The following is a 20570-nucleotide window of genomic DNA, read 5'->3' as shown; positions in this document are numbered from 1 at the left end:
ACATCTTGTTATTTAACTGAACTCCAACACACTCACATTCCTTGTACTAACATGTTCCTGAAGACTAAAGACTGATTTCAACACAAGATATATGTTTATTCCCTTGCCCTGAACTTGTTTATTTTTGTTACAATATACTTTGTATCTTTCATCAGCTGCCAGGTTGACAATATACTTGCCACAAAATAATTTAGTATTACACTGGCGGTGCACAGTGAATGGACCATGTCTACAACTTCAGAATGAAGGGGGGAAAAGCACATGAAAACACTGCCTTTATATTAAGTATATCAAAGATCGAAGTATATTTGAAACCCAGACGGGAAACACTAGTTAAATCAGGTCTTGGCATAATCTGGTATAAACATATACATGAGTTGTCCTACCCTCTGGGGTTTTTTATTAAGAAAATAAACTTAGGTTTGATTTGCCAATACCATTATTATTTATCAGCCCTCAAAATCTAGATATTTATGATTTTAAAGGAGCTGCAGTTGTTTTTCCTTTAATGCTACGATAACTCTTCATGTCAAAGCTAGATATTATATGAAGAAGTCACACAACTCCACTCTAAGAAGAAAGCAACCCAATTTAAAAATGGGCAGACACTTCTCCAAGGAGGACATAAAGAGGGTCCAGAGACATATGAAAGGATGCTCAGTATTGTTGGCTATCAGAGAGATGCAAATTAAAACCACAATGAGATACCACTTCACAACAGTCAGAATGGCCATCATAAACAAAGCAACAAACAACAAATGTTGGAGAGGGTGTGGAGAAAAGGGAACTCTAGTGCACTGTTGGTGGGAATGCAGACTTGTGCAACCACTATGGAAAACAGTATGGAATTTTCTCAGAAAACTAAAAATGGAAATGCCTTTTGACCCAGCAATTCCACTTCTAGGATTATATCCTAAGAACCCTAAAACACCAATCCAAAAGAACCTATGCACCCCAATGTTCATAGCAGCACAATTTACAATAGCCAAGTGCTGAAAGCAACCCAAGTACTCATCAATAAATGAATGGATCAAAAAACTATGGTACATTTACACAACAGAATTTTATGCAGCAGAAAGAAGGAGCTCCTACCCTTTGCAACAGGAACTGGAGAGCATTATGTTAAGTGAAAAAAGCAAGGCAGTGAAAGACAAATACCATATGATCTCACCTTTAACAGGCATCTAATCAACAAAACAAACAAGCAAGCAAAATATTGCCAAAGACACTGAAATTGAGAACAGGCTGACAGGGACCAGAAGGGAGAGGGGAGGGGATAACGGGAGAAAAGGGTGAAGGGTTTGCAGGAACAGTGATTAAGGACACATGGACAACAAGGGAGAGTGGAAATGGGGGAGGGAGGCAGGGAGGGCTGGGACGGTGGGGTGGGGTCAGCGAGAAAGGCAGAAAACTGTATTTGAACAACAACAAAAAATAATAAAGTCATTCAGCAACCTTAAAAAATTAAAATAAAAAGCTAGATATTACATAACGTAGCTTTAAAAGATCTTCTTCAAAATTTTAATCATATTTAGTAGAGCTTTTAGAAGTCTTCCCCATTCCAAATTATTCAATATTTTATGTTCTAATTACACATTAATAAAGTATAGAAATAGTAAGTTTCTAAATGAAATCAGAAGAAGTGGCATAGAGATAAGGTGGGGCCAAAGTAGATTTACAGATGTGAGTATGAGAAATAGTTTATTCTTATATTATTTATTAATATGTGTATTACTTTCCATATGTACAACTGAAAACTTACTTTTGCACCACCCTGTATTTTAAAAGTACACAGTTTTGCCCTGAATGATGTAGCTCAGTTGGCTGTGCATCATTCGGCAAAGCAAAAGGTCACTGGTTCGATTCCCAATTAGGGCACAAGCCTGGGTTGCAGGCTGGGTCCCCAGTTGGGGCACATGCAGGAGGCAACTGACTGATGTTTCTCCCACACATCAGTGTTTCTCGCTTTCTCTTTCTCCTGCCTTACCGCTCTCTCTAAAAATAATTAAATAAAATCTTAAAAAACTTACTGTAAAATAATCCAAACATCTTTAAAGAACTTGTAAGTTATAGACATTTTTAATATAAACAACTGACTTATTAATTCAGGCAGCATCTACCAAGCAAACATTTTTTATTACATGTTGTACATAATCAAATTTAAGTTGCATTCCACTGAAAAACTATTTTGCAGTATTTACCTCTCACTAATTCATACTATTTTCCCACAAATTTAATTACATTTTTTTGTATCTTTCCAAAATGTAGATGAACATACAAGGATGAACAAAAGAGGAAAAACAAAGGTGAGGGGAAGGAAAGAGGGGTTTAAAAAAAAACTTTAAAGAGCTATTAAAAAAAAAGGAATCTAAAAACCAACATCAAAAACAAACTAAATATCTGTGCTCATTGATAGGAAGAATTAGAATCACTAAAATGTCCAAATCACCAAAAGTAATCTATAGATTCAATGAAATCCCTATCAAAATATCAGTGGTGTATTTCACAGGAGCAGGAACAAATGATCCAAAAATTTATACAAAATCTCAAAAGATAGCTACAGCAATCCTGAGAAGGAAAAATAAAGTTGGAGGTATCATGGTACCTGATATCAAACTATACTACCAGGCACTCAAAACAGCATGGTACTGGCATAAAGACAGACATATAGATCATGTAACAAAACAGAAAGCCCATAAACAAACCTATGCCTATATGAGCAATTAATATTTGACAAAGGAGGCAAGAATATATAATGGGGTAAGAAAAGTCTAGTCAATAAATAGTGTTAGGAAAATAAAACAAATATATGCAAAAAAATGAAACTAGACCACCTTCTTACATGATACACAAGCATAATCTCAAAATAGATTAAAGACTTAAATATAAGACTTGAAACCATAAAACTGCTAGAGGAAAACATAGGCAGTAAACTCACAGACATTTATCTTACAATATTTCTTCTGATATATATCCCCAAGCAAATGGGAGAACAGCAAATTTTTTTTCACACTAAAGAAAACCATCAACAAAATGAAAAGACAACCTACTGAATGGGAGAAGATATTCATCTGATAAGGGGTTAATTTCTAAAATTTATAAAGAACTCATACAACTCAACACCAAAAAATCAATCCAACTGAAGAATGGGCAGAGGACATGAATAAACACTTCTCCAAAGAGGACATACAGGCGGCCAAGAGAAATATGAAAAGATGCTCAACATCACTAATCATCAGAGAAATATGAATTAATACCACAATATGATATCACCTCACACCTGTCAGAACAACTATCATCAATAAATCAACAAAAAAGTGCTGGTGAGGATGTAGAGAAAGTGGAACCCTTGTGTACTATCGGCGGGAAGGCAGATTGGTGCAGCTACTGTGGAAAACAGTTCAGAGAGCCCTCGAAAAATTAAAAATGGATCTGTCTTATGACCCAGGAATTCCAGTCCTGGGTATTTACATGAAGTAACCCAAAACACTACTTTGAAAGAATATATGCACCCCTATGTTCATTACAGTGTTATTTACAATAACTGAGCTGTGGAAGCAACCTAAGTGCCCATCAGTAGGTGAATGGATAAAAAAGCAGTGGTACACACACACAATGGAGTATTACTCGGCCATAAAAAGAATGAAATCTTACTGTCTGTGATAACATGGATGGACCTAATGGGAAGTATGCTCAGTGAAATAAGTCAGTCAGAGAAAGACAAATATGACATGATTTCACTATTATATGTGGAATCTAAAGAACAAAATAAACAACAAAATTGAAGCAGATTCACAGACACAGACTGGTGGTTGTCATAAGACAGTGGATTTGGGGAACTGAGTGAAAGAGATAAGGAATTAAGAAGTACAAACTGGTAGCTACAGAACAGTCACAGGGAGCTAAAGTATAGCATAGGGAATATAGTCAATAGGATTGTATTAATTCTGAATGGTGCCAGGTAGGAACTGGAAATACGGTGAGGAACACTTTGTAAAGTAAGTAACTGTCTTATCTTTATGCTGTGTACTTGAAACCAATACAAAAATAATACAGAAAGTAAACTGTAATTGAAAAATTAAAAAAAAATTTTAACTACAAATTATAGTAATTATTTTTAAATCACATCAAATAATTTTCATCAAAGTACCAGAAATGAACAGCTACTTCTTCATCCAGAGATTGGAAAAAAGAGTAAAACTACCATGAATGTTCAAAGGGGAAGGAGAACATTGTTAAACTGCTCACACACCTTATTACTGGTATTGCTCTTGAACTAAGCCTCATTTAATCTCCTGACGAGAAGGTCAGGCCTGGCTGCCAGCGTGCTGGGAGCCAAGGCAGGGAACAGGAGGGTATGGGGTTAGGAGTGAGGGAAAGATGTTGTTCTCAGCATTTCAGTATACATTATTCACTTAATCTCCCTGTTTTGAATTTTCTCAACTCCTGATCTCTCTCAGTTTAGAGATTGTTTGGATCTTTCCAATCACCTACTGGCACGGGAAAGGGTGGTTTACCTAGTACCATGAAGTATGTAAGAATTTTCGTTTTCAACTAACCCTCCCTATCGGAGAGGCCTCTTGCACCATCTCCACACATACCACTAATAGTCCAGAGGTGTCTAGAGCCAGATCCTGAGACTTTTTAAAGATTCTGAAATTTAGATCGTGTTCATTTTTTAGCTTTCTCCATTGCTGATTTAGGACTTGGCATTTTCTAATAAGTTACCACAGGGGTGTTCAATCCCCTATCTTTACCTGAAGCCTCAGAAACATATTATTTTCAAGTGTTCATGGAATACTCGGAAAAAGCATATTAATCTAACACTATAGGCCACAATGAAGTCTCAAGGAATATTTAAAACTTAGAAACTGCAAAGGATGCACTCCTCAACCAAGGGCAGTCAAACTAGAATACAACAGAATTTCAAACAAGACAAAAAGTTTACAAATTTTACACCACTCTCTCAAGAGAATAAAAAGTACCATGGTGGATTATTTAGAAAATGACACCGTGACTGGCATGGCTCAGTGGATTGGGCACCAGCTGGGAACTGAAAGGTCACTGGTTCATTCCTGGTCAGGGCACATGCCTGTGTTGCAGGGCAGGTCCCCAGTTGCGGGCGTGCAAGAGGCAACAGATTGATGTACCTTACACACAGATGTTTCTCTCCCTCTCTTTCTCCTTCTTTCCCCTTCTCTCTAAAAATAATAAATAAAATCTTTTTTTTAAATGGCAAGAGAACTAAATATCAAAACATAATTAGAAACAAATTCACAGATTTAAATTCATTATTAAAAAATGAAAATTCACAAATTTTATAGAAAATTTAGAAAACTAAAAAACTAACAACCAAACATACATCAGGATAATAGTATAAAGAAAAAGAAATCAATAAATTATACACAACAGAATAGCAATAAAAAAGCATATACCAGGAGAAGGACCAATTAGGCTATGCATGCAAAACATTTAGGGATAAAGTGTTACAATGTCTGCAACTTGAAGTGGTTCAGAAAATAAAGGATATTTTCTCTAAGCAAACTACTATTACTAGTTTTTCTAAACAAATGTGACAAAATTGGCGACTCTGGGTGTGGTAAGTATATAGGTGTTCATTGTTTCAACTTTTCTATTCATTTAAAAAATTTTTAAAATAAAAAACTGAGGAAAAATATGCAGACACTGAAGATATTTACAAGTGACAGCTTAGCTAGATAGAAGTAAGGTTTTATGAAATAATAAATTCTAAGAAAATGTGATATTTCCTTACTTTCTTACCAGAAATGTTACAAATATGGTTTAATTTCTCTTTTGACTTTCTTTTCTAAAGTGCTATGAGCCCAAGGAGTCCCCAGTGTCGTAAAATAAAATGAAGATAAGACATCAGGATTCCTAATTTTATGGTTTTCAGAAAACTTTTACAGTGAAAAGTCTTTTCTAAAAGTCACTTGTATGTACATGTGCACTTGAAAAGAATTACCCTGAAGTGAAAAATTAAAATAGAAGGTTGACTGACAGCTGCAAGAGAGGAGGGAGGAGGGGGTGGGGACTGACTGAAAGAAGGTAAAGGGATCAAAGAACATACATGAAGGGCCCTTGGACAACAGTGTGGGGACTGACTACAGAAATGAGGGGTGGGCGGGGGAAGGGGGGGCAAAGAGGGAAAATTGGGACATCTGGAACAGCATAATCAAGAAAACATTAAAAGTAAAATAAAACAGAAAGTTGACTGTACTATAAAGCAGGTCCTCACTAAACATTCCTTTGAAGACCAAATACTTGTTATGAAGTGCGGAAAATTCTACCAAGTTGCAGTGCTGACAGCAAAGCACTTATACAGGGGCCAACACTACAAAACATAATCTAAAATTAAGAAAGCTTCACAGTATATTTAAAAGATCCAGTGTGCACTATAATGCAAATCTGTTTTTGTCCTCAAACTTTATCTACCTTTATTAATCCCCAAATATTTTTCAGTTGGAATTGATTTGAAAATCGAAGTCATTTCTAATGAAAACCATATAAGTACTTCTATACACGTGAGATGTTATTTAACAGTTAGCTAGTTGCTGCTTGAAAGCACATAAACAGAAACACAGGTCTGATTTTATGGGCTTTTTCAGCAGTACATGGAATAGGCCATGAGAGTCATATAATTTATCCTGGTATTCAATACTATGATAGGTTCAATACTATGATAGGTTCAAATAAGCACAGTTCATGTCCTCTCTTCTAAGTAAATGCTTCCTAATACAGCTTCATGTGCTGTGTTTTACTACAACACTATCACATCTGCTTGTTTTTGAAATACACAAGGCAGTTAACACTGAGCAAAGTGAAAGGAAAGCAAGAGAGAACATTTTAGTTTTTGACAAATGTAAAAGTATTATATGTGCTTCTTGTAAAAAGAGTAAAGTCAACACTAATAGAAATTTAGAAAAAACTTCTACCTTATAATAAAGGTTAAGTTAAGAAAGCCAATCAACAATGCGGGTGGCTTAAAACTACACTTACAAGTGCTGTGGAAAAGTAGGATGGAGGCCAAGTATCTGAAATCAAACAAGGAATCTATCAGTGAGCAAAAGCCAAGCAGGCTCTGAGAGCCTCAGAGCTAACATAAAATGGACTTGTGGTATGTTATAAAACACTAACAGGCACCCTTTGAAAATTACATCAAAATCTTTATTCTGATAGGAATAAAGATTCTTTATGTGATACTATCTGTGCACTGTTTAATTTTCTTGCATAATGTCAAAATACACACCTGGCTAAGTATTCCCATAATAAATAGAGGACACGATAATTATGACTCCTTTTGTGAAATTCCAGAAATTAAAATTTTCAATTTTAATATTACTCCACAAGGACTGTTTGAAGAGTTCAGTGTAAAGCAGTCAAATGTTCATAAAACAAAACACTGATTCATTACATATTATATGTAACAGTGTTATTTAATAATTTTAACTGCTCTTCAATTGACCATTTTGTTTATCTGTACATTTGTATATCTGCTCATTCATTCAACAATTATTTGAACTGAGGATACAGCAGTGAGCAAATGAACAAAAATTCCCACTTTTATTTTATTCTTTTAGGTTTCTTGGCTCCTCCTCAGCTGTGGCAAAACCCTGTCTCCCTAATACATCCCCGCCTTTTAAGTAATTTTAGCTGGGACTCTGGCTGGGTAGCTCAGTTGGTTTGGAGTATTGCCCAGATACAGCAAGGTTGTGGCTTTGACCCTCCGTCAGGGCAAATAGAAGAATCCACCAACGAATGCACAAACAAACAGAATAACAAATCTATGTCTCTCTCTTTCTCTCTTCTTCTTCGTCTTCTTCTTCTCTCTCTCTCAAATCAGTAAATGAAACTTTAAAAACAAGTTTCAGCTATGCACATGGCTACTTAGCTGGATACTACATATCACAGACCTTCAGCTAAGCCATGTGACTAACACTGGACCATGGGATGGGACAAAAGTGATGAGGCCAACAGTTCCCATGCTTGAGAAAACACTGTTTGCTCTCTACCTTCTCTTGCCTCCTTCACACTGGCTGTTAGTCCTTCTTGGTCTTAGCAAGATTCATCCACACAGAATAAAAGACCCTAGGAGATGGAAGAGAGAGACAGAGAGACAGAGAAAGACAGAGAGAAAGGAAGGAACCTTGATCCCTGGTTAACTCTGTGGAGCAAAATAGCCCTGAGCTGCCCACCGGCTCAAACTTGGGAGAAAAATAACTTCCTATCATGATTAGTCACTGTTATTTGGTCCCTTTAAACCACCTCAACCAATTTAGATTGTATAGTAGTAGTTTGTGCAACATCTCACATATTATTTTAAAATATGAATAATGACCCTTAACTTACCTGACATACATTTTCAAAGTCCTACAAACTTCTTGACGTACTCCATGCCATGATTACATACAATTATTGCTTTTCTACAACTTCCTTCTATCATATACATATTTTATTATATATATGATAACTTCTCTATAACTTATTTCCACATGTAGCTCCCCTACCACATGCCTTTCTTAAGAAAAAAGGTCTTACTCTATTTTGCATTACATTGTGCCTGACACAGTCAGCACTCATAAATATTTGTTAAACAGAACTTACACATTAAGTTCAACCTTCTACAGACATGGCTCTTATCAACTCCACTGAGTAAGCATCAGCAAACAGAGCAAGTTTGTCCACAGTAAAGAAGTCACAGGACCCACACACACAAAAAGGGATAAGAGAATCAGGCCAGGCCCAGGAATATCTGAGAAGAAAGGGAGTAAGAATTGTGAGGGGAGATGAAGAAACTTAAAACTTTAAGAAGTAGAACAGAAGATTTCATCCTAAGAAGAAAACTATGGTAATGTTCACCTCAGAATTTTTAAGCTGCTCTAAAAGTACATATGCACTCACACACACACACAGCAATAATACATACCACCCAACAAACTGACAAAATGGTTATGCTGCATAATATCAAATGCTGATGAGTGTGTGAGGCCTCACACATATTGGATAAATTATAAATTAGTGCAAGCATTTTAGAGAGTAATTAGGTAATATGACAAAATTTTCAACATATATTCTTTTTCTAAAAATTTACCTTATGGGTATACTTGGAAAAAATTGGCAATATAGATTCATAAGAGTGTCATTAAAGTATCGTTTGTAATGGCATCAAACTGGACACAAATACCCACCCACAGCAACTGGTTGCGGTGCACACACGCAATGGACCACCACTCTATAAAGCCATTAAAAAGAACATGGCAGATCTCTTTACATCTTTGAAGACATCTATGCTATGTAAATGGAAAAGAAAGCTACAGAACAGTGTAGGTGGCATAAAATCCTAAATATAAACAAACTTTTAAAGGGTGTTTGTGTCTTAACATTTCGAGAAGGACGAAATAAAACTAGTAATAGAAGCGCCACAAGAAAACAATTTCAGAGAAAAGGCTTTAGTGTTTTCTTACATATTTGTGTAACCTAAATTTAACCAAGTGCATATGTTAATTTTAAATGTCAACAGTTATGTGGACAGCAGAATTATGACTATTATATTATCTGCTCTATTATAAAGTCAAGTAAATTATTTTAAAGTCATGAAATTAAACTGCTATTTAGAATAGACATACTGGACAGGTACATATTATGCCTCAAGTTCATTTTTTTGAGACTCTGCCTCAGCTTCATTTCTAGTTCATGGAAAGAGCCATCACGTTAAAAACAAAAAGCAAAAAAACAAACAAAAAAACCCCGAGCCAAGGTGCAGTTGTAGAAAGGTGTTTCTTCTCCCCTGTGAACCTTTATTTTTAGTTTTATGCTTTAAGATATGTTCCTTAAATTTGATCATTTAGTAACTTACATTTATCCCAACCAACTCATTCTTCATGCCAAGAGAAAATAAATGGTGACTACATAAGAGCAATATAAATGATTGAAAAATAAAATATAAATATTCCAATAATAAACTGCTCTGTCTGCATCATCTGAATGACATTTTCACTAATATGAGCATTTGATCTGATAGCATACAGACACAAACAAGTTCACAAATATGTAAATTATAGGTACCGATGATAGAAAAAAAGAACGAAACCAATTTACCTGCAAGTACTGCTCACAATGTTAGAAACTGGCTGGCTGTAACACATTAGCACAGTTCTGATATACAAAGGCATCTTAAGTGGCTGAGTTCTCATACCAGAGAAAAACACAAAATTAACCCATTTCACTCTCCCTATATACATCTTTATAGACTTGGGGTCAGCAAACCTTTTCTTTTCCCTTAAAAAAAAAAAGCCAAATGTTAAATAATTTAGGCTTTGTGGGCCTCATGTGCTCTCTGTAGCAAACTCTTCACATTTTTAAGTAGTTGTAAAAAGCAAAACAAAACAAAGACCATTTTTAGCTCAGAGACTGCATTACAAATGGGCCACAGTTAGATTTGGCCCATGGGTTAGATTTCTTGACCCTGATCTTAACACCCTCCTTTTACCCCACATTCATCCGTACACTCACCCTGAATCCAATTCTAGTATCACACAGGCGGCAAAATATAGTAAGCAAGCATCACTCACGGAAATCTCCAACTTTTAAAGAAGCTATATTACTTTGCTTCAAGATTAAAAAAAAAAAACCTGTTACCTCTGATAATTGCAACAAATATTTCTGTGGAATAGTTACACTGTATTACATACAATGGTAAACAAATTTTGATTCCTTTTTAAACAACTTTATCGAGGTATTTCTGACTCACTGCATGTTTTTAATAATTTTACTGAGACATATTTTGCATTTCATATTATTCACCATTTTCTAATTTACAATTCATTTATTTTTAAATAAAATGATCATACTCTGGTTTATCTTCAGATCATATAAATCTTTCGCCTTTTAAATAAAGTGATCAAGTTGGGCAACCATCACCATTAACCAGTTTTTTTTTTTAATTTTTAAATTTATTTATTGATATTTAAAGAGAGAGGAAAACAGAGAGGGAAACAGAGAGGGAAGAGGAGAAAAAGTGAGAAAGAAATACTGATTTGCTCTTCCCTTTATCTGTGCATTCACTGGTTGATTCTGTATGTACCCTGAACAGGGATCAAATGCACAACCTTGTCATATTGGGACGATGCTCCAACCAACTGAGCTACCCAGCCAGGGTACCATCAACCAGTTTTAAAACATCTTCATTAACCCAATATGGTCCCTTACACACATTTGCTATTAATGCCCTTTTGCCTTTTTTTCCCACCCCCACCCCAGGTAAACACTAATCTGCTTTTTATGTTTAAAAATAAATGATCTTTTCTAGATATTTCATATAAATAGCATCAGACGGTATGTGGTTTCTGTGCCTGATTTTTCCAATGTGCATAATGTTTTTAAGGTTCATCCCCAATGTAACATGTATCCACAGTTCATTCCTTTTTATTGCTGAATAGTATTCCATGGGCTCTGCTGTACGTCCTTAAAGTGTGAATTTATTATGTTATAACATTTGTATACATTCATCACCAGGAACCATCACTAGGCAGGATAATACACATGTCAATCACCCTCAAAATTGTAATTCTCTCCTTCCCACCCTTGTTCCCAAGGCAACTATCGGTCTGTTTTCTGTCACTACACATTATTTTGCATTTGCCAGAATTTTATATAAAGAGAATCATAAATATGTATTCCTTTTTGTCTGGTTCCTTTCACTCAGCATAATTATTTTAAAATTCATCCATATTAAAGCATGTACCAGTAGTTTCTTTTTATTACTAAAGAATATTCTATTATGGAGGTATAACCAAGTTTGTTTATATATTCATCTGTCACTGGAATGTGGAATGTTTCCAATTTTTACCTATTACAAATAAATCTGATGCAAACACTTGTTTACACATCTTTGTATGGAGATGTGTTTTCATGTCTCCTGAGAAAATATCTGAAAGTAAAATGGTGAGGTCATAGAAGAGCTGATGTTAAACTTCTAAACTCCAAACTGTTTGCCAAAGAGCGGGCAGCATCGTGTTACATTCCCACGGTGGTGTGCGAGCATCCCAGTGCCTCCGCATCTTCACCAACACTTGGTATACTCAGTCCTTGTAATTTCCGTTATTCCAATGGATATGCAGTGATGTCATTGTGGTTTTAACTTGTATTACATGGAGGTTTTACATGGGGGAAAACTAAAGCTCAGAAAACAAGGGGGGTAATCTAGAACTAGGCTTTGAATCAGATAGTATGATTCTAAAACCCATTATTATACTATAATATTTAAGTGGTATTCAAAAAGATTCTCTTTAAACACAGAATAATCTTTGTCATTATACAAAAGCATTGTATTTCTAAAAGATGCAGGTAGTCTGATCTGCAGCTCATGTCTTAATCACTACGGTATTTGTTGAGAAGACTGAGTAAGATGCCATGGTTTCACATACTCGAGTCAGGATCTATATAAACTACTACCTACTGAGTATAATAAAAATATTACCTAAAAAAGAAGAAAAAATCTAGCTATAAAGATTCTTATAAAGATATTCTACGGTTCCCTAGCCCTGGCTGGTGCAGCTCAGTGCCTGCGAACAGAAAGGTTGCCAGTTCAATTCCGTATCAGAGCACAGGCCTGGGTTGTGGGCCAGGTCTACAGTTGGGGGCTTGCAACAGGCGCTGATCAATGATATTTCTCTCGCATGTCAATGCTTCTCTCCCTCTTCCTCCCTTCTCCTCTCTCTAAAAACAAATAAATAAATCTTTAAAAAAAAAACCAAAAGGATATTCTATAGTCCCCAAAGCCCAACCAGAACAGTAATGTCAAAAGCTACTATCATTTAAAAACTTTACTTAACCTTTAAAACCACACTGTGAAACAGAGAGCAGCACCACATAAATTTTACAGATAGGAAATCTGAGATACAACAACATGAGGAAACTTGTTTACAGCCTGCCACTCCCTAAGTAGCAGAAGTGGGATTCAAACCCATGCCTCTATAGCTCCAGAATATTCTCTTCAAAATCTGCACTTGAGTTTTAATTTTTTTTTTTTTTACATTACAATGTGTCTTCCCTAAGAAACAAGAAGCACTGCCATGGGCCTTTTGGGAACAAGTCAGTTCCTACGTCCAATTCTAGCAGAGCGCAATGCCAGGTGAACTGGAGCTAAGCGCTGATGGTGGTGATAGCAATGAGCAGTTTCCGATCCCTCACTGGATTAAACCTGCTTTGCCCCCGCCCCCCGCCACTCCGGCCCTTTCTAAAGTTAAGTTTTCTTCCATAAAACTAGTGAACACCTTTTGCATCTTTCTCATGATGTACAGAGGGCACAGCTCAGTTAGCCTGGACTACTGCCTGTTGGCTATAATGCAGAATCCCTCCTAGGAGTAGGATGGAGGAGGAGTAACAGCTCTTCAAATAACTGCAGCCATGAGGCTGGGTGATACAGGGGTGAAGAGTTTGAGCTCCTGAGGAGACTGGTGAAGTTCAAATACCTCTGCCTCATACTAGCTACAAGACCTTGAAAAAAGTAACCTCTCTGCTCTGTCATCTTAATCTATAAAAGAGGGATAATAATTTACCTCTCATAGGTCTGAGGATTAAAAGACAGAATATATACAAAGTGTTTAAAATAGTGCCTGGCAGTTGGTAGGCCTTTTTAATTTTGTGATCAATATTACTATTATCCCTATAATTATTGCACAGGAACAAAATTATATATATTAAATAGGTATTTTACAGATTCTTTAGTATAAAAAGATATTAGCAAGTATCTATGCACTTAAAACCACAACTCTATAAAATATGATAGATCTATATTAGTGTCCTAAAAGAAGCTTTGAAAATTGATTTCTAGCATCTTCTGTATATAGGCAAACGATTTTCAAAACCCATGAAGGGTAATCAGAAATAATTCATAAAAATAAAATGAATTACTCGATTCCATTAGAGTAGCATTACATACCTACTACAGGCTGAATATTGTGCAAAGTTCTATAGGACATACATTAAGATCCAGACCCTCCTTTCAATAAGCTTAAAATACTAGAGAACAAAAATAACTTACATAGAATAGATAATCAAATAAGGCCAAGTACAAGTAAATGTCGGTGGGTGGCACATAACTTGGAAGAAAGAAATTCTACAGTACCAGTAAAATGTATAAGTTCAATCAATAAAAAAAAAATTTATGAGTATATTTAGTGCCACAGCCAATGCTAGTGACAACAACAAGTTCAAAGGACTGGTATATTATAAATTGTTAATGAATCACTTAAGCAAAAAACAAAAAAAAAGAGGGTTATTGAATAATTTCCCACTGTAACTTACGGTTGCTATTTTGGTTTCGAGAAAGTTTTCCCTTTCTTCATCTACCTTAATTTCATGTCCAGTTTTAAATAACTCAAGCATTTTGGGGATGTCACGGCCAATGGAATCTGGTTAGAAAAATAAGAAAGCCAAAGTTATCACTCCATCTGAACAAGCAGCAAAAATTACTGAATAAGAAAAGCACTGCTCTCATGCTAAGACACAGTAAATAAGCTGTGGCAGAGATACTTGAGGGTGGCTTCCTTTCCTGGTGTTTCGTGCCTTGGTATAATCCCCTCCCCTTCAGCAAGGATGGGGCCTGCAACCTAACCAACAAGATGATCATGTATACATGATCGCACTACACAAAACTATAATACCTATTTTGGAAGACATTCTCTTCATACTGGCTGTGAAGAAGCAAGATGCAATGTTATGAGATGCATATGAAGGCCACAGTGTAAGAAACCAAGGCCCCTAGGTCAACAGCCTGCAAGGAACTGAATTCTGCCAAAAGGCCACATGAATCTGAATCCTTCCCCAGTCAAGTCTCAGGTGAGACCACAGCCCCCGTCTACACGTTGATTGGAGCTTCATGAGACCTATGTTGTTTTAAGCCACTAAATTTGTCGTAATACTGTTTGCACAGTAATAGATAACTAGTAAATGTATGCAGTGATGCTGCTTATCTACTTTAGAAATACTGATAAAAAATCTATAAAGTAACCCATTATAAAAGGAGTCTTGAAATCTTTTAAGAACATTTTACCTATCTTTGTATAAAATTCACATGATCTGCTTCACCATTAAGGGATCGAGGAACTAGGAAAAGTAGCAACATTTAGCAGTGGAAATAATACCACAGGAATGACACAGCTCATTGCTGTACAGAAGCTGGCAAGAAAAGAGTTAAAAATTAAAACTTAATTTATTGGATTCTAATGTCAACTTGTCCTCCATTAAAGTGAAAAAGAGACTGCAATTAAATATAGAAAGGAGAAAATTAGAGTCAAAGTAAAAACTAAGAATTTTTAGAGGATCACACAGGAGACTCCAAACATAAGCTAATCTTACTAATCTTCAGTCATTAAAATTTTAACTCAAATTTAAAAGATAAAAATACATATTTTTAATATTCCACAATGCCATAAATTAATTTGAACAATTTTCAATTTTGCGTGTAGAAAATGTATTCACGTATTTGAAGGGTAGGAAATACAATAAAAGAAATATGCTACTAAAGACACACCACTCCCACTGTGTCTCCCCAGCAATTCTTCCCATGATTAAGTCAATATCCAAAATTTATAAAGAACTTATATAACCGAACACCAAAAAAAATCCAATCAAAAAATGGGTCCAAATAGATACTTCTCCAAAGAGGACATACAGATGATGGCCAACAGACATATAAAAAGATGTCCAACGTCACTAAACATCAGAGAAATGCAAATTATTAGCATAATGAGTTACTGCCTCACACCTGTTAGAATGGCCATCATTAATACATTCACAAACAACGACTACGGGCAAGGAAGTGGAGAAAAAGAGAACCTTAGTGCACTGTTGGTAAGAATGCAGACTGGTGCGGCCACTGTGGAAAACAGTATGAAGTTTCCTCAAAAAATTAAATATAGAACTACTTTATGACCCAGCAATTCCACTTTTGAGAATTATGTTCAAAGAAACCTGAAATATCAATTCGAAAGAATATATGCACCCCTATGTTCACTGCAATGTTATTTACAATAGCCAAGATTTGGAAGTAGCCCAAGTGCCCATCAGTAGGTGAGCGGATAAAAGCACTGTGATATACTTACACAACGGAATACTACTTAATCATCAAAACGAAGGAAATCATATCATTTGTGACAGCATGGATGTACCCGGAGAGTGTTATGTTAAGTGAAATAAACCAGAGAAAGACAACTACCATATGATTTCACTTATACGTGGGATCTAATGAACAAAAACAAACAAAATAGAAACAGACTCACAGATATAGAAAACAGACTAACTTCTGTTAAGGGGAAAGGGGTTAGGATACTGGGTGAAAAAGGTAAAGGAATTAAGCAAAACCAAACCAAACCAAAACAAAACAAAACTTATAGACACAGACAACTGCATGGTGATCACCAGAGGAAAAGGGGAAGTAGAAGAGTTTGAGGATAAATGGTAACAAGAAGACAATACTTTGGGTGGTAAACACACAATATAATATACAGATGATGTATTATAGAAGTGTACACCTGAAACCTACATAACTTTATTAAGCAATGTCACTCCAATAAATTCAATAAAAAACTTTTAATCTCATTATATAGAAAGCACGTTATACCTTCAGCATGTTACTTTTAAGGATCATCTGAGTTGTTCAGTATGGCTCAGGAGCACTTTACCCACAAGGAGTTTTAAATTGAATTAGGAGAAAAGGGACATGCAGAGGCAACAACTAGTGAAAAATACAAAGTTTTTTTTTTGTACCACATTCTGATGCAATTGAATACTAAATGGTATGACAGATTAATAATAAATGGTAAGATACTAATACAGTAGTTCCTCATTTCCACCATTTAGCTTTCCATAGTTTCAATTACCCATGGTTAACTGAGTCCAAAAATATTATGTGGAAAAATTTAGAAAAACTTCATAACTTTGTAGCTGACTCCATTATCAGAGGGGGGGGGAGAAACCACATTCACATCCCTTAATTACAGTGCATTTTACTTTCAGCCTATTTGTGTTTGAATATCAAGTGTGTCTCCTATAGGCAACATATAATTGGACTGCTTATTAGTCATCTTATAATGTCTGCCTTTGGTCAAAGTGTTTATTCCATTTCCAATTAACCTAACTGTTGATATGACTGGATTTAGGTCTTTATTTTAATGTGTTTTCTATTTGTCTCATCTCATCTGTTCCTCTGTTCTTCCTTTACTGCCTTCTTTTTGTTTTAAATGAAAAGTTTTTAGTTTATCATTTTTATTCCTCTATTTAGTTTGAAGATATATCTCTTTTTGTGTGTGTTTTATTTGCTGTAGAGATTGCAATGTACACAATTATTTATTATAACCTACTTCATCTTAATACTGATTTACCTCCAGGAAAATATTATGTCTCTGCCAGCATATCTCCATTCTCCCTACTTCACCTCGTGATATTATTATCCCCAAACTTGCCTCGTCTCCTGTATATCTACCTTTAAAATAGTATTCACTGGGCCACTCAAGACAGAAATCAGAGAATCATTCTGGATTCCTCCCTTTCCCTCACCTCCACATCTGATCAGTAACTCTCGGTAATCCCATCTCCTCCATATCCCACAACAGCTTCCTCTTCTCTGTCGTCACTGCCACTGCACAAATTCTGTCCTTATTCATCTGTTACCTAGGCTGCGGCAGTGGCCTCCTCACTGGTCTCTGCTCTCACTGCTTCATCATCCTCACATCACCACTCCATCACTTACACAGCTCCCACATACAGTCATTCTAATAAGCAAATCTTCTATCATTCTTCTAAGCATATTTTTCAATGGCTCCTACCTGCTCAGAGGATAAAATCTAATTCCCATGGCATGGCACACAAGGTCCTCCGTGACGTGGCCCACTGCCTGTCACTGTCTGACCTCACTGAACACCACTATCTGATAATACTTTATGTTCCAAAAAAGAGAAAGCTACTCATAATTTACTGAACATAACTGGCATACTCATCCTTTTGTGCATTAGCACAGGCCATTTCCTCTACCTGCAATGTTCCCCCATGCATGTCAGGAAAGAAAATACCTATTCATGCTTAAGTGCTCAACATAGCTGGTACCTTCTTTACATAATCTGATTCTACAGAGTAGTCCCTCATTCCTCTAGCACTTTGTACCTTTCCCTCCGGTACACTTCTAATTTCTCTCTCTGTTCAATTTTTATCTCCTTAAAGATGGGAACTATCTTTTCAATCTGCAGTACTGCCTGGCACATAACAGGCAGTCAATAATTATCTGCTCACTCAATAATGAGTTATGAAGGTAAAAATGATATCTGAAGACACGAAAAAGAATGAGTTCTCCTAAAATAATTATGGAGCACGAAGAGCCACTTAGGACTTATAGAGAGTCAATAATAACAGAGGCACATATGTATGATAAACTTGCTATATACCCAGCCTATGCTGAGCTCTTGCATATAACAAAACACCATGAGAACGTAAAACACATTTTGTAGATGAATAAACAAAAGGCACAAAAATGTTTTTAAAAATTTGTTCAAGGTCACAGGTAAGTGACAAAGTCATGTCTGAGAGAGGTCTATGTTAACCACCATTCTATTCTATTTTGCACTATAACCCAATGTTAAATCTTCACAGTTATTTCTAGGGCTTTGCTATCCCTTTTTGCTAAGTAATTACTATCCCTTCCTCCTTTCTCTGGACTTTTACGTTCTTCTACTCTTTTCCTTGTTCTTAATTCCTTCCCTTTCTCTTCATCTAATTACCTCCATTTGATTTCCATAATGAACATAATAGAGGGTCAAACTATAAACTATATTGTCAGGTATTTCACCCTGATGCACCCTCTCTTTTTCTCTTTACCAAGGAATATTACAGGAAGAAGCAGGTAGAATAATAAAAGATAAAGAAGACAAAGAAGGAATAGCTAGTGAGAAAGGAGGTAAGTTAAGATTACAGAGTGTAAAAGAAAGTTTCAAGGAAGAGAGAAAACACTAAGACCAGATCTTTAAATGTGGCAAGAGAAAGACTCATGACTACTACCGAGAGCCACATTTTGGCTGCATGCAAGGGAGAAAGATAAAAGAAAGAGTAACGCTTGGTAAGGAAATGGAGACAGCCAACCACTAAAAAGAATTTGTTTGGAAAAAACCTTATGTGAAACATCAGAAAAAACCAAAGATGTATCTAGAAAGGACAGCTGAATGAAATGAAAGTTTGGGGGGAAAATGTTTTATTTTCAGTCTGTCTGTCTAACTAGAGAAATCTGAGCATGGTTAAATGCTCAGTGAAGCTCACTTATGTACGGCAGGAAATGGAACTCTCAGCTCCAAGACAGCAAGGACCCTGTCTGTTTTTTTCATGGCCATCACACTCCAGGCTCGGCTCACTGCAGATACTCAATAACTATAAGTACAATTATTTTAATCCAAAAAAACTCCTACAGCCCTGGCTGGTGTAGCTCAGTGGACTGAGCACGGGCCCGTGAACCAAACGGTGGCTGTTTCAATTCCCAGTCAGGGCACATGCCTGGGTTGCAGGCCAGGTCCCCAGTAGGGGACACATGAGAGGCAACCACACGTTGATGTTTTTCTCCCACTCTTTCTCTCCTTCCCTTCCCTTCTCTCTAAAAATAATTTTTTAAAAACTCCTACAAATATAGATTTTCTACTCTTCAGTTACAGTATTTAATCTGTATTTTCTCACAACTGAATGCTGTGCTAAATGTTCAAGCACTGTACAAATATTTCTTGTGCACCAACTATGTGCCAGGTTACTACACTAGGCCATAGCAATACAGCAGTGGACAAAACCAAAAAATGCCCTTTAAAGGGAGGAATATACATACACCCACAAATTTTAAAAGAAGGTAAGAAGCCAGAAGTATTAAGCCCTAAAAAGAATATAAAAACACAAAATTAGAAATCCAGTATTAACAGGAAGTGACAGGTAGTATTTTATATACAATGGTCATGGAAGGCCTTTTTGTTTAGATTATATTTGAATGAGAAAGTAAGCCAGGAAAATAAGCAAAGAGTATTACACACAGATGGACAATAAGTCCAAAGACCTGAGAAAGGAGGACATTTAGTGTGTATGAGGAAGGGCAAGGGGGCTGTGGTAAAATAAATTTTAAAAAGAGAGTAACAGAACCAGCTGTCATACATCAATAATTCATCTGTAGTAATTATAACCGTAACTAACCATTAAAATCTTTCACACATAAATGTTTTTTTAAACTAATACACAGGGAGAAAAAAATTAGAAAATTTCAAATTGATTACTCCGTAAAAATTCCTTTTTCAGTATTTTTCTTCATATAACCAAAGAGTTCATATTGTTTCAACAGTGCAAGCCATACCACGTCAGTTTATGAGCTAAAAGTATTTTTCACATTAGATTTCAATAATTTTACATCTGTTACTATCGAATGTGACGGAACACCAACCTCCCTACAAAAAGCAGTCCCCTGCTCAGCAGGTGGGAATATTCTTTGGACAAGTCTGCTGGCGTATCCTTTTGACAAGACTCCAACTGGAACACTG

General features: G+C 36.0%; 1 protein-coding gene across 2 annotated transcripts in view; it reads right to left on the bottom strand.

Moving 5' to 3' along the window:
* MRPL1 (mitochondrial ribosomal protein L1) overlaps positions 1-20570 on the bottom strand; it is a 52231-nt gene that overhangs the window by 7652 nt on the left and 24009 nt on the right. The window contains exons 7-8 of one of the 2 annotated variants that reach the window (XM_053655700.1): positions 14326-14432; positions 5055-5201 (exon numbers count right to left, since the gene is read on the bottom strand). In XM_053655700.1, the coding sequence (XP_053511675.1) occupies positions 5070-5201; positions 14326-14432 (239 nt within the window). In that variant the 3' untranslated portion in view covers positions 5055-5069. Of the gene's footprint in view, positions 1-5054; positions 5202-14325; positions 14433-20570 lie in introns of those variants that run through there. The other variant, XM_037147077.2, reaches the window with a different exon arrangement.

Source organism: Artibeus jamaicensis, unplaced genomic scaffold (assembly GCF_021234435.1).
Source record: "Artibeus jamaicensis isolate MK-2021 breed Jamaican fruit bat unplaced genomic scaffold, CSHL_Jam_final scaffold_1031, whole genome shotgun sequence".
Taxonomy (NCBI): Eukaryota; Metazoa; Chordata; class Mammalia; order Chiroptera; family Phyllostomidae; genus Artibeus; species Artibeus jamaicensis.
This window is presented reverse-complemented; position numbering and strand designations above follow the sequence as displayed.